A 14,160-nucleotide genomic window follows, 5' to 3' on the forward strand; every position below is an offset into this window, starting at 1 on the left:
CGAGGTAGAAGTGTAATTTATAGAAGACTGTTAGGGAAAGGGCCACTTTACTGTCTATCATAACAAATAGTTAATCTAGCTGCAGAGGCTATCAAATCTCTCCCTTCAGAGAAATTAATTAATTGTCTATTTAAAAATGACTGCTACTGTGGTCTGAAGACTGTAAGGACTCAGGCCGCATCAGTTAAAATGGTTGCCATTTTGCTACAGTAGGAAAAAGAGGAAGTTTATGAAGCCTTTGGCAAATATGACCACTGCCTCCTGTTGTTCCCAGTGGGTAGGATACCCTGTTGATATCAGGAATGATTGCAGCCCCTCCCTACTGTTTCAGGAGTACAGAGGAGCCCTGTGAAGAGTGAAGGAATATGAGGGGCCAGGAAAGCAGGAGAGAAAACTGGGACGTGTTTCATAACTTCAAACCTATTTACTTGTCTTGTAGAAAAAATATTAGACTACTGCCTTCTCTTGCCTTACATTATCTCCATCTGGTATGTTCAGCATCCATTGTGAGCTGTCATGAGTTTGTGCAAGGAAGACCAGTCTCCGTAATTCCATGTTGTCTGGTATACATGGAGCTTAACCTTTGTGTAATCTTGCAGTAAGCCCCCCACAACATAGGACGTTGGTCCTGACAAACTTGATAAAGTTGTCTTTGAGTTCCTTGGTCCATGTAAGCTTGTTACTTAGACAAAAAGTCATTTTCCTGGTAGCAGTGACTTGTGCTCTCAGGGTACTTCTACACTATGGGATTATTCTGATTTTACATAAACCGGTTTTATAAAAAAGATTGTATAAAGTCGAGTGCACGTGGCCACACTAAGCAAATTAATTCGGCGGTGTGCGTCCATGGTCCGAGGCTAGCGTCGATTTCCAGAGCGTTGCACTGTGGGTAGCTATTCCATAGCTATCCCATAGTTCCCGCAGTCTCCCCCACCCCTTAGAATTCTGGGTTGAGAGCCCAGTGGCTGATGGGGCAAAAATCATTGTCGCGGGTGGTTCTGGGTAAATGTCATCAGTCATTCCTTCCTCTGGGAAAGCAATGGCAGACAATCATTTCGCGCCCTTTTTCCCTGGATTGCCCTGGCAGATGCCATAGCACGGCAACCGTGGAGCCTGTTCAGCTTTTTTTTTTACAGTCACCGTATGTGTACTGGATGCCGCGGACAGGCGATACTCCAGCGCTACACAGCAGCATTCATTTGCTTTTGCATGATAGCAGAGATGGTTACCAGTTGTTCTGTACCGTCTGCTGCCAGTGTAATTTGGCAATGAGGTGACGGTTATCTGTCCTTCTGTGCTGTCTGCTGCTATCATGGCTGCCCGTGGCTGAGATCGGCCAGGGGCGCAAAAGCAAAACTGGGAATGACTCTCCGAGTCAATCCCTCCTTTATGGTTTCTAAAAATATAGTCAGTCCTGCCTAGAATATGGGGCAAATGTACTAGAGAAGCAATGTATCAGAGAGCACAGCTGCTCTGTGTCAGATCCCGCAGAAATGATGAGCTACATGCCATTCACGGGCGGTGCCCCTGCAACAACCCCACCCGTTGCTTCCCTCCTCCCCCAACCTTCCTGGGCTACCGTGGCAGTGTCCCCCTCATTTGTGTCATGAAGTAATAAAGAATGCAGGAATAAGAAACACTGAGTTTTTAGTGACATAAAATGAGGGGAAGGCAGCCTCCCGGTGCTATGATAGTCCAGGCAGGACATTAAGCAGTGTGGGGGAGAGGAGCCCAGCGTCCCACTGCTATGATAGTCCAGGCAGTACAGAATCTTTTCTTTTCACATGAAAGGGAGGGGGCTGATTGAAGCTCAGCCCCCCGTGGCTATGATGAAGACGGTTTCCAGCCATTCTGTACCATCTACTGGGAATGACTGGGAGTCATTCCTATTTTCACCCAGGCGCCCCCGGCCAGCCTCACCTGAAGCCAGCCAGGAGCACTCACGGGTTCATAAGAAGGACCATTACCAGTCCTACTGCACCGTCTGCCACCAGGGAGGGGAGAGGAGTGGATACTGCTCTTCACTGCTGCAGCATCGCGTCTCCCACCAGCATTCAGTAGACATAAGGTGACACTGAAAGAAGTCAAGAAACGATTTCTTTCCCTTTTCTTTCACATGGGGGGAGAGGGAGTAAACTGACGAGCTGTTCCCTGAACCACGCTGGACAATGTGTTTGACCCTACAGGCATTGGGAGCTCAGCCAAGAATGCAAATACTTTTCGGAGACTGCTGTGGACTGTGGGATAGCTGGAGTCCTGAGTACCCCCTCCCTCTCTCCCTCCATGAGTGTCCGTTTGAGTCTCTGGCTTCCCGTTACGCTTGTCACGCAGCACTGTGTAGCCTGTAGATTTTTTTTTTCAAACGCTTTGGCATTTCGTTTTCTGTAACGGAGCTCTGATAGAACAGATTTGTCTCCCCATACAGCGGTCAGATCCAGTATCTCCCGTATGGTCCATGCTGGAGCTCTTTTTGGATTTGGGACTGCATTGCCACCCGTGCTGATCAGAGCTTCACGCTGGGCAAACAGGAAATGAAAATCAAAAGTTCGCGGGGCTTTTCCTGTTTACCTGGCCACTGTATCCGAGCTGAGATTGCTGTCCAGAGTGGTCACAGTGGTGCACTGTGGGATACCGCCCGGAGGCCAATACCATCGATTTGCGGCCATACTAACCCTAATCCGATATGGTAATACCGATTTTAGCACTACTCCTCTCGTCGGGGAGGAGTACAGAAACCGATTTAAAGAGCCCTTTATATCGATATAAAGGGCCTCGTAGTGTGGACGGGTACAGCGTTAAATCGGTTTAACGCTGCTAAAATCAGTTTAAACGCGTAGTGTAGACCAGGCCTCAGTGACTAATCTGATTTAAATCAAGTCTTAAGTATAATGTGGTGGTGCAGACTCAGTTCAGAAAGGAGTTCTGCATTAGTGATGCTGTTCTGCTCCGTGTTTCCATGCCTATGTCAGTCTGGCCCAGTGTAACTCTAGATGGCCATCAGTCTTGTGAGTTGACCCAACTGCTGGACCCAAATGATTGGTCCCTTTTCCTAGTTCTGGGGGTTTTAGGCAACTTCCAGTTGCAGACCCTCTGACATTCTTCTTAGGCGGTGGGATACCAGAGTTTGGCCACCTTAGATCCCCAAAATAGTACCTCGGATCTCCTGAGCCACCAATTGCTTAGACATTTTTTTCCTAGAGTCTTGCAAGCTCCAGAACTCTGGCTTCAGGGACAATGTGGCAAAAACACAGGCTTAGGTATCTGGTTAAGAAATTCCTGTGTGAACTTTTTAAAGCATGCTAGTATTACACAAATTTGAACATAGCCACCACCTCCCTTCCTTCCTTATCTGATCTTGCCACTCCTGTGACTTCTAGGTTAGGGCTAGGAAGCACTGTCTGGCTGCCTTAACCTGGTGGTCTTGCACATGCTGGTTGTCTGGCCACTTTGTTTTAAGAGGAGTGCTTCTCTAATAGTCTTTGTCCTTCTTTTGCCCATATGCTTTGGTAGGGGAGTTCCAAGTCTCAACCTACCTCCCACGCCCCATTGGCTTCTGTGCAGTGTCAAAGTCAATGGCTCTACCAGTTGAAAACCCATTGTTGCAGTTGAAGAGAGTCTTTGAATGTTGATTGCTCTTTAAGGTTCTGTCACAGTCTCTGTCTTTTCACTAGGTGTCAGACCCCTGTTTCAAAATACTCTAGTCCTTAAAGGAGGTTGCAGCATAAAGTAGACCCCCTTGAAACAAAATGAGGTTCACCAAACAAAATGGGTTTCATAATTTGACACAGACATATATCCCCAACTTGTCACAGCCTTCATCTCTATCCTGGGAGACTCACCTGCATATGCTCTGTTAAAATCCTTGGACATCTACTTAGAGCACACTGAAACCCCTAAAATCCACCCAGTGCATAAGGTTTTCATACCAATTTGCTGGTTAATGTGATTACCAAAAGACTATGTCACAGTGTATGTCTGTTTCACACTCCTTTGACTTGGTTGGCTTGAAACGACAAATCCATGTCAATCAAGGCTTGCTTAATTGGAGGTAAGAGTGCATAGCTTGCTTTAGAAGTATTTCCATCCCACACTTGCCAAGCAGCTTACAGGCTCCCCTCCTCACATACACAAGGTGCTGTTGCTTGGATTGATTCTCTGTATAGGACTCCTTGTGCTCCAGAATGTGTTCCCAGGGTTAGATGGCCAAAATCTTCTCGGGACCTGTTTAATTGGATGGTCCTTATTCTCAGTTGACTGTCTTTTGCCTGAGTGTTTACTCTTAGAAGTGGGCTCTTGCGCTTGATATTGAGAGATCTTGAAGGTTTGGATCAGGTATACATATACTCATTATTTAACTCTAGTTTAAAAAACCAAACAAACCTGCTTATACTGTTGGCTATATTGCTTCTCACTGTAATTGTGCTGTTTTCTTCTGCTATATCCCTTGAGATTCTTGCACTAAAGAGTGTAAATTCTGCACACAGGATGTTCTCTTAAAGCAGGGGTGGCCAACCTGTGGCTCCAGAGCCACAGGTGGCCCTTCCGAAGTTAATATGTGGCTCCTTGTATAGGCACAGACTCCGGGGCTGGTAGGGAACTGTCTATATAACCCCTAAGGTTTAAACTTCTGGGGTAAGAGAATGTTATCAGTCTTAGGTGAAGCAACTAAGATCTCAAGAATTAGAATGTGAGTAGGTAAGTAATTTCAACAAGCAGAAGTACAGATCTGTTTCCCTTCTAGCAGCACACCGTGAAGTTCTGGTCTATCACATACTGATTGTATCTGACGGCTTTTCTTGACGCCAAATCACAACCAAATGTTACAAGGCATTATGTATCCTTATGATTACAAAACCTGCTTCAAAAATTCTACAGGCTGAAGAGGGTATATCCATCCTTCAGATGGAGAAAGATCTACGACTGGCATTAGATGCTACACTCAAAGAAAAAAATGAGAGGCTGGAGGAATTGAAGCAACTTCAGCAGCAAGATGAAAAGCTCTGTGCTGAGCTTTTTACCACGCCTTACTATATTCCTACTGGCAGCATTCCAAGTCGTTTACAGCTGGAAGAGTTAAAGGAACATGTTCGGATGCGTTCAGATGAGAAGGTATGTGGTGTTTAAAAAAAAAAAAAATTTAAAAATCCAATAAATGAAATGTGATTTGAGACTGTAGAGGAAAGTGTTTTCCACCTCTGCATTTTAACTGGAAAAGAATGCTACTTGCAGTGTGTCGTCTGATCACTGAGTGTAGCTAATACTACAGTATTTAGTTTAATACTGATTTTTAATTCAGTTTAATTAAATCATATTATGGGCTGATTATCTGTATATATATTTAAAGGCATTATATAGCTGAGACATCTCACCCTGTTTAAGGAGTTCTTTAAGTTATTATGGGAAATGATAGTGATGAAATTTTAAAATGTTTGTATGAAGCACAACTTCACATTGTCTAAGACTAAAATTTAAAATGCTGTTCCTATGAACTGAGTTCCTTTTTCTCCCTTTGTGATTAGCAGATAGTACTTGGATGATGGTGTACACTTCAGCTTCTGTGCAGTGCTTTTAAGTTTTAGATAGCTTTGTATCTATACTGTACAAAAACTATCAATCCATACTCAGAAAATTGAATTACCTAAACTAGCCAAATCATACTGCCTTCGCTATTGTCTTGACATGGTATCTTAACCAACAGAGCCTCAGTATGAGACAATATTCTAAGCAATTGTATATAAAATGCTTGTTTTAATTTTTCAATAGAAACGACGTCTGGAAGTTTTTCTCAAACTAAGAAACGAAATCAGGCAATATAATGAAGAGATTGGGCACACACCTGATTCTATTCTTGAAAAAGAGGCACTCTCTGATGATGAGGAACCTTTTTGTCTTACCAATAAGAACATTGAAGCTCTTCAAACACTTGTTAATAAGGTTAGATTTTTAAGTGACTAAGAGAAAATATAGTAATTGTTCTTAACGATCACACGTAACACTGACACCTATAATTAGACTGTATAAGCATTGCCATTCTAATACTTCCTACATCCTTAAGAACATAGGAATTGCAATGCAAGAGAAGTAGTAATCCATCGTGTCTAGTATTTTGTCTGGCAGTGGCCAGATCTAGATGCCTCAATAGAAGATGAAAAAACACCTAGTTTTTACTCCTGGTCCTCACTTGCAACACTCACCTGCTCCATGTTATGTTGTTTTCCTTTTGTCCTCTTCTGCTCCCTGTTCCCTGATTACTCTCCTTTCTTCTCTTCACTTCATGCCTGTCTGTATCCTATGTTCTGTTTTCCTGATCATTGTCACGGAGTCCCTGGGCGATGCTCTGGAACTGCTCCCCACAAAACCAGTCAGGACTTTGGGGAACCTCCTCTCCCTTGGAGAAGACTTTTTCAGGGCAAGAAGCTCACATGTCTTCACCTCCTGGGTCTCTCCTTGGAGCATTCAGCATCCTATGCCCCTCTGTGTGCTTCCCACAGCGAGCCTGCCCCAGCGGGGTCCTGGGGAAGCCATAGGGTCCTGCACCCCCACTTTGCAGTCAGATGTGACTCTCAGCCAGCCAGTAAAACAGGTTTATTCGATGACAGGAACACAGTCTAAAACAGAGCTTGTAGGTACCGCGAACAGGACCCCTCGGCCGGGTCCATTCTGGGGGGCAGTGAGCCGGACCCCCACGCCTGCACTTCACTCCTCGTCCCCTGCCAGCTCCAGACTCCCAAACCCCCTCCAACCCCTCCTCCTCTGCTCAGTTCCTTTCCCGGGCCAAGAGGTCACTTGATCTCTTTGTCTCCAACGCCTTCAGCTGGCACCTTTGCAGAGGAGGGGCCCAGGCCATCAGTTGCTAGAAGACAGTGTCAGCCAGGAACTGAGGCCCTCCCACAGTATTCAGAGAAAACATTAAGAACATTCCCAGTTCATCACAATCAAAACCTCTGTTTTGTCCCAAAGATTTTCGAATCTGGCTCTCCCTTGTCTACAGTCAGTCCATCACTGCAACCTTGGCTTTCAGTCAATTCTCTGCATGTCCAAGGCCCACTAATTGTTGTTGTGCTTCCCTCAGCCCTCTATGAAATGCACAATCTGTCATCTTACCACCAATGCACTCTCATCTCCATCAGCCTATCATTTGCCTTCCTCCTATTCCAACCAATCCATCCTCTGTAATCAAAGTTTTGCCCCGGTTTACTCTTTCCCTGTCCCCTAGACAATTCATTCTTAGCCTCTGCCTCTCTCTCAGCCAATAAAGCTTTTCTTCTTCTTCGAGAGCTTGCTCATATCCATTCCAGTTAGGTGTGCGCGCGCCGCGTGCACGTTCATTGGAAGACTTTTACCCTAGCAACACTCGGTGGGTCGGCTGGGTCACCCCCTGATGTGGTGCCACCATGGCGCCGGATATATACCCCTGCCGACCCAACCACTCCTCAGTTCCTTCTTACTGCCTGTGTCGGTCGTTAGAACAGTGGAGCGCGGCTTAGCGGTCCTCCACTTCCCTAGCTACTCGTAGTTTCTTTGATATCTTGGTTGTATATAGTTGGAATTTATATAATTACAGTTAGTTTAATAGTTCTTTACATAGTTAGTGTATATAGTTAAGCGGAGTTTGGGCATTAGCCCCTTCCCCGCACCCGGTGCCGGGGCCCACAAGCAGATGCCTACAGGAGATCCCCACAACTCCTGTCTCAAGTGCCTCGGGGAATCGCACATTACAGATAAGTGCCGTATTTGCAAGGCATTTAAGCCAAGGACGAAGAAAGAGAGAGACTTTCGCCTAAAGAGTCTCCTTATGGAGGCAGCTCTGAACCCTCCACCCTCGGCACTGAGCACTCTTCTAGAAGCGCTCGTCCGGCACCGGACCGTGCCGGCACCGCTAAGACACCATGGCACCGGCCATCTGCTGCGCAGGGACCTGCTCAGCACCAATTTCTCTCCCTGAAACTGAGGAGGTCGGAGTTCTCCACTACCTCTGTGCCCTCTGCGCCGCAGATTCAGCCTCTTTCGGACTGCCCGGCATCTACACCTGCTGCGGCACCAACTGCTGCGGTACCGTCGACTCCGATCCCGCGGGGACCATCGACTCCGGTCCCTGAGAGCTCCCCGCCGAGGCTTGTGGTTGAGCTTACGGTCCCCTCTACAGCGGAGACATTCTCCACAGCCATGGACCTCATAGCTATGATGGAGTCTGTCCTGCCTCAACCCCCGGCACCGCTGGTGTGGGTATTACACTCGATAGGCAAGCCAGCCCTAATGAGACTGCATTCAGTCGACCCGGCAGATCAGCACTAATCACGATTTAGGTCCCGGCGCCGTTCGCAGTCCCATCGACAATCAAGTCCCGACGCTGCTTGCAGTCCCGGCACTGCTCACCTCTTTGGTACTGGTCGTACTCGCGGCATAGATCGATGTCGCGGCCTCCGGCTCCGTACTCTCGCTACCGCTTCAGCTCCCGGCACCGCTCCTGGCACCAGGACTCTTGCAGCCGTTCCCAACGCAGACCTTCGAGATCCAGGTCGACCTCTCGGCACCATGCAGGTCGAAGGTCCCAATCTCGTTCTTGGTACCAGTATGGCTCCAGGTACCGGTCCCCGGTGCCGAGGAGATCAGCAACGGCTAGAGAGAAGGACTCTTACCAGGGTCTTTCAGGTCTTCCCTGGCCATCCCGGCACCCGTCCGTGTCTTCGCAGGTGGACAGTTCGTATGCCGTGGACAGTTCGTACGCCCAGGACAGAGACTCTGATGTGCCCACCAGAATATTCCACGAGCCCCAGGCCCAAGATCATGGCTCTCACCAGTGGGCATTCTGGACACCTTGGGCATATCATCAGGCCCAAGCTGCACATCCAGGCCCATCTCACTCTGCCACATCGGAGCACCGGGTGCCGGAAGTCACTGTAAGCCGCCCTCCTTCTACTTCAGAGGAAGTGCTGGTCCAGCCACAAGACTCCCAGATCCCAAGGGAGACAGAGGCTGGCCACCAAGAAGAGGCCTCAGCTGACCCCCTTGTCGCTGGTCTCTCCTCATTCTCCACCCCTGACGAGGCAATTGACCTGAGGGCCCATCAGGACCTCCTCAGGCATGTGGCACTAAATATCAACTTGCAAGTTGAGGAGGTCCCGGAGGCAGAGGATCCAGTGGTGGACATTTTATCATTTGATGCCCCCACGAGAGTGGCCCTCCCCTTTATCCGGACGATCCAAGCCAATGCCAACACAATCTGGCAGTCTCTGGCCTCTATCCCACCTGCTGCCCAGGGAGTGGAATGTAAATATATGGTGCCCTCCAAGGGCTACGAATACTTATACGTCCATCCTCCTCCCTGCTCCCTCATTGTCCAGTCGGTCAATGAGAGAGAATGCCATGGCCAGCAGGTCCCAGCCCTGAAATCAAAGGACGCGAGGTGCATGGATTTTCTGGGGTGCAAAGTCTACTCTGCAGGGACACTCCAACTCCGCGTGACTAATCAGCAAGCCCTCCTTAGCCGCTATAACTATAATACCTGGGCGGTGGCGGACAAGTTTAAGGAGTTGCTCCCGCAAGACTCCCGGCAGGAATTTGCGGCCCTCCTAGACGAAGGAAGAAAGGTGGCTAGAACTTTCCTCCAGGCTTCCTTGGATGCAGCAGACTCTGCAGCTAGGACCCTAGCCTCCGAAGTTACTATGAGATGTATCTCATGGCTGCAAGTCTCAGGCCTTCCCCCAGAGCTCCAGCATACAATCCAGGACCTCCCCTTTGAAGGGCAAGGCCTCTTCTCCAAAAAGACAGACGCTAGGCTGCAAAGCCTAAAAAATAACAGGGTCATTATGCGCTCACTAGGCATGCACACGCCAGTGACTCAGCGCAGGCCCTTCCTCCCCCCAGCCACACCACTCTTACCCTCAGCCCAGATAGAGACAGGACTTTGCCAGAAGGCGGTGTAGAACCGGTCGTCGGAGGCAGTCAGGCACCTAAGGGGGCCAGAATCAAGGTCTCTCCAAACCACCCACAGGGCCAAAACCCACCTTTTGAAGGTGCGCCCGAGGGCGACGTACCAGTTTCGTTAAAGGCTCCGTTCCCTCCTTTCTCCAACCGCCTCTCCCTTTTCCTCCCTGCGTGGTCCCAGCTAACGTCAGATCATTGGGTCTTACGCACGCTGGAATTTGGGTACCACCTCCAATTTATTTCACACACACCCTTCCACCCCGCTTCCTCGTCCCTCTTCAGGGACCCCTCTCACGAGCAATTCCTCCTTCAGGAGGTGCAGACGTTCCTTGCCAGAGGAGCCATAGAGGAGGTACCAAAACACGAAAGGGGCACGGGGTTTTACTCCCACTACTTCCTAATCCCCAAGGCAAAGGGGGGTCTCAGACCTATCCTGGATATGCGGGAACTCAACAAATTCATGATAAAGTTGAAGTTCCGCATGGTATCCCTGGGGACCATCATCCCATCCCTGGATCGCGGAGACTGGTATGCCGCCCTCGACATGAAAGATGTGTATTTTCAAATAGCCATCTACCCTCCTCACAGGAGGTACCTCCAGTTCGTAGCCAACCGCCAACATTTTCAGTTCACGGTCCTATCGTTCGGCCTCTCTACAGCCCCAAGAGTATTTACGAAATGCGTGGCTGTAGTCGCTGCCCACCTCCACCGCCGTCGGATACACATTTTTCTGTATCTAGACGACTGGCTTATCTGAGGGACCTCCGAGGCACAAGTCACCGATCACGTCGGCATTGTCAAGGACCTTTTCCTACATCTGGGCCTGACGATCAATGCAGAAAAATCCACTCTGATTCCCACTCAGAGGACAGACTTTATTGGCGCCACTCTGGACTCCAATCTCGCCAGAGCCTGCTTACCGCTGCCCCGGTTCCAGGCAATAGTGGCCATCATCCAGAGCCTGCAAGCTGTTGCCTTGACTTCGGTTCACACTTGCCTTGGTCTCCTGGGTCACATGACAGCCTGCATGTTTTTGACGAAACACGCCAGACTGCGCCTCCGTCCCCTCCAATCATGGCTCAACTTACTATACCGACCAGGCAGAGATGCCATAGACATGATAGTCACCATTCCCCCAAGCATCCTAGGCTCCTTCGAATGGTGCCTGACCCCCTCCCTGGTGTGTGCAGGGCTGCCGTTCCATCCGCCCCAGCCCTCTGTTGTCAGAGGTGTTGTTGTCAGATTCTACCGGTGTGGTGCTCTGCTCTGCTCTCTCCTTGTTGGTATCACTCGGCTGCGTGCGTGTGTTCCCTCTGTGTGCTGCCCCAGCTCTGCGCGGATAGCTGACACAGCAGACCCGAAGAGAACCCCCAATGACCACAGAGTCTAGTAAGGTACGAAGGCACGTCCGCCAGGTTTATTGCCGTATTGGACACAACGATAGTTCCCCTAGATTGTTACTTTAGTAAAAGGCATACTACTACTATGTGCCCACGGTCAATGGACTCGGCTCAGTCAGTGTCGGGACTTTCCACTGCCCCCTCGGCCGGACAAAGACATCGCCCCAGGGATACATTTTTATACACAGGTACAAACAAGTTACACATCACTTCTGACGTATTAAGGTACAACCCTTCTACGTAGCAAGGTACAACCCCTCTACGTAGTAAGGTGCCGCCTCTCACCTTGTACATGTTGGTTCGATCAAAACAACTCTATCCATCATATTACCCTTTTGCCCCTGTCATTGGGATGGGTCAGTCTGTTCCTTGTTATCTGTGTGGAATGTGCAAGTATGTGAATGTTCTGATCTCTAGTGTTCAGTACCTTTTAGGTACGTATCTTCTTGCAGCATCAGCCCTTTCCTTGCCAGCTTCTGTGAGCAGGGCCTGCCTCTGGCTCACAGCTTCACTTTGCTTTGTTAGCAAAGTCTTGGCCATTACTTTAGTTCAGGCCTCATACTGGGCCTTTATCAGGGCCTTCACTTACTACACCCTCTATGTCCCTGACGACGGACGCATCATCTCTCGGCTGGGGTGCTCACCTCGGACATCTACGCACTCAAGACCTTTGGTCATCTCAGGAGCTGACCTTGCACATCGATGTCTGGGAGCTGAGAGCAGTCCGCCTTGTGTGCCAGGCATTTCAGCAGCACTTGCAAGGCCGTTGTGTGTCAATATTCACAGACAACACAACGGCCATGTACTATATAAACAGACAGGGCGGGACAAGGTCCTCGACCCTTTGTCAGGAAGCCATACAATTCTGGGACTATTGTATAGCTCACTCTATAGACCTCATAGCATCCTTTCTCCTGGGGGTTCAAAACACTCTGGCGGATCGCCTCAGCAGATCCTTCCTTTCTCACGAGTGATCGCTTCGCCCAGATGTTATTCTTTCGGTCTTCCGGAAGTGGGGATTTCCCCGTGTAGATTTCTTCGCATCCTGCGAGAACAGGAAATGCCAGATATTCTGTTCCTTTCAAGGCCTCTCCTAGGGTTCGATAGCGGACGCTTTCCTGATACCATGGACGACTCACCTGCTCTACGCTTTTCCGCCGTTCCCGCTCGTCCACAGGGTCCTGCTGAAAGTATGCAAGGACAGAGCCCGCTTGATCATGATTGCGCCAGCATGGCCCAGGCAGCACTGGTACACCATGTTGCTCGACCTGTCAATAGCCAACCCCATCCCTCTACCTCTTCACCCGGACCTGATAACTCAGGACCACGGCAAACTTCACCACCCAGACCTACAGTCCCTCCGTCTCACAGCATGACTCCTAAGTGGTTGACCCAGTCTGAGTTGCGTTGCTGTGCCCCAGTGCAACAAGTACTCTTGGGTAGCAGAAAGCCTTCCACTAGATCAACATATCTGGCCAAGTGGAAGTGTTTCTCATGCTGGTGCGGAGAGCAAAATGTTCTTCCCGCCGAGGTCTCTATCCCCACCATCTTGGACTACCTCTGTCTCTTAAACAGCAGGGCCTAGCGGTATCATCATTGAGGGTACACTTGGCGCCCATCTCTACCTTCCACCCAGGGGAGAATGGCCGCTCAGTGTTTTCACATTCTATGGTATCTCGATTCCTCAAGGGCTTGGAGCGCCTATACCCCCAGGTATGCCGCCCCGCCCCAACCTGGGACCTCAACCTGGTTCTTACCAGACTTATGTCGGCCCCATTCGAGTCATTAGCAACTTGCTCCCTTCTGTACCTGTCCTGGGAAACCACTTTTCTTGTGGCCATCACATCAGCAAGACGAGTTTCCAAGCTTCGGGCTCTCACGGCGGACCCTCCATATACTGTGTTCCACAAGGACAAGGTGCAGTTGCGACCACATCTGGCCTTTCTCCCCAAAGTGGTATCGGCCTTCCATGTTAGTCAGGAGATCTTCCTTCCGGTCTTCTTCCCGAAGCCACATTCATCGCTCAGGGAGCAACAATTGTGCTCCCTAGATGTCTGTAGAGCACTCGCTTTTTATATTGAGCTGACAGAGCCCTTCCACAGAACACCCCAACTCTTCATCGTGGTGGCAGAGTGTATGAAGGGCCTACCTGTTTCCTCACAAAGGATTTCATCCTGGGTGACATCGTGTATCCGCACCTGTTACGACTTGGCTCGTGTCCCCTCGAGCCACGTCACTGCACACTCTACCAGGGCTCACGCTTCATCTGCTGCCTTCCTAGGTCACATGCCCATCCACGAGATACGTTGCGCAGCTACCTGGTCCTCAGTCCATACCTTCGCCTCTCACTATGCCCTGGTTCAGCAGTCCAGAGATGACGCGGCCTTTGGCTCCGCAGTATTACACTCTGCGACATCTCACTCCAACCCCATCGCCTAGGTAAGGCTTGGGAATCACCTAACTGGAATGGATATGAGCAAGCACTCGAAGAAGAAAAGACGGTTACTCACCTTTGTAACTGTTGTTCTTCGAGATGTGTTGCTCATATCCATTCCAAACCCGCCCCACTGTCGGAGTAGCCGGCAAGAAGGAACTGAGGAACAGTTGGGTCAGCAGGGGTATATATCCGGCGCCATAGTGGCGCCTCTCCAGGGGGCGACCCAGCCGACCCACTGAGTGTTGCTAGGGTAAAAATCTTCTGACGAATGTGCACGCGGCACGCGCACACCTAACTGGAATGGATATGAGCAACACATCTCGAAGAACAACAGTTACAAAGGTGAGTAACCGTCTTTTTTTAGATAGCTGATGATCAGCTCCCCTTCTCCAGTCT

General features: G+C 49.5%; 1 protein-coding gene across 3 annotated transcripts in view; it reads left to right on the plus strand.

The window, feature by feature from the left end:
- The window catches only part of LOC115653110 (protein regulator of cytokinesis 1-like), a 54,968-nt gene that overhangs the window by 16,546 nt on the left and 24,262 nt on the right, over nt 1-14,160 (plus strand). For all 3 annotated transcript variants that reach the window (XM_030565846.1, XM_030565847.1, XM_030565845.1), the window contains exons 5-6: nt 4,876-5,109; nt 5,764-5,934. In XM_030565846.1, coding sequence (XP_030421706.1) covers nt 4,876-5,109; nt 5,764-5,934 — 405 coding nt within the window. The remainder of the gene's footprint in view (nt 1-4,875; nt 5,110-5,763; nt 5,935-14,160) is intronic.

This window comes from Gopherus evgoodei, chromosome 6 (genome assembly GCF_007399415.2).
Source record: "Gopherus evgoodei ecotype Sinaloan lineage chromosome 6, rGopEvg1_v1.p, whole genome shotgun sequence".
NCBI lineage: Eukaryota > Metazoa > Chordata > Testudines > Testudinidae > Gopherus > Gopherus evgoodei.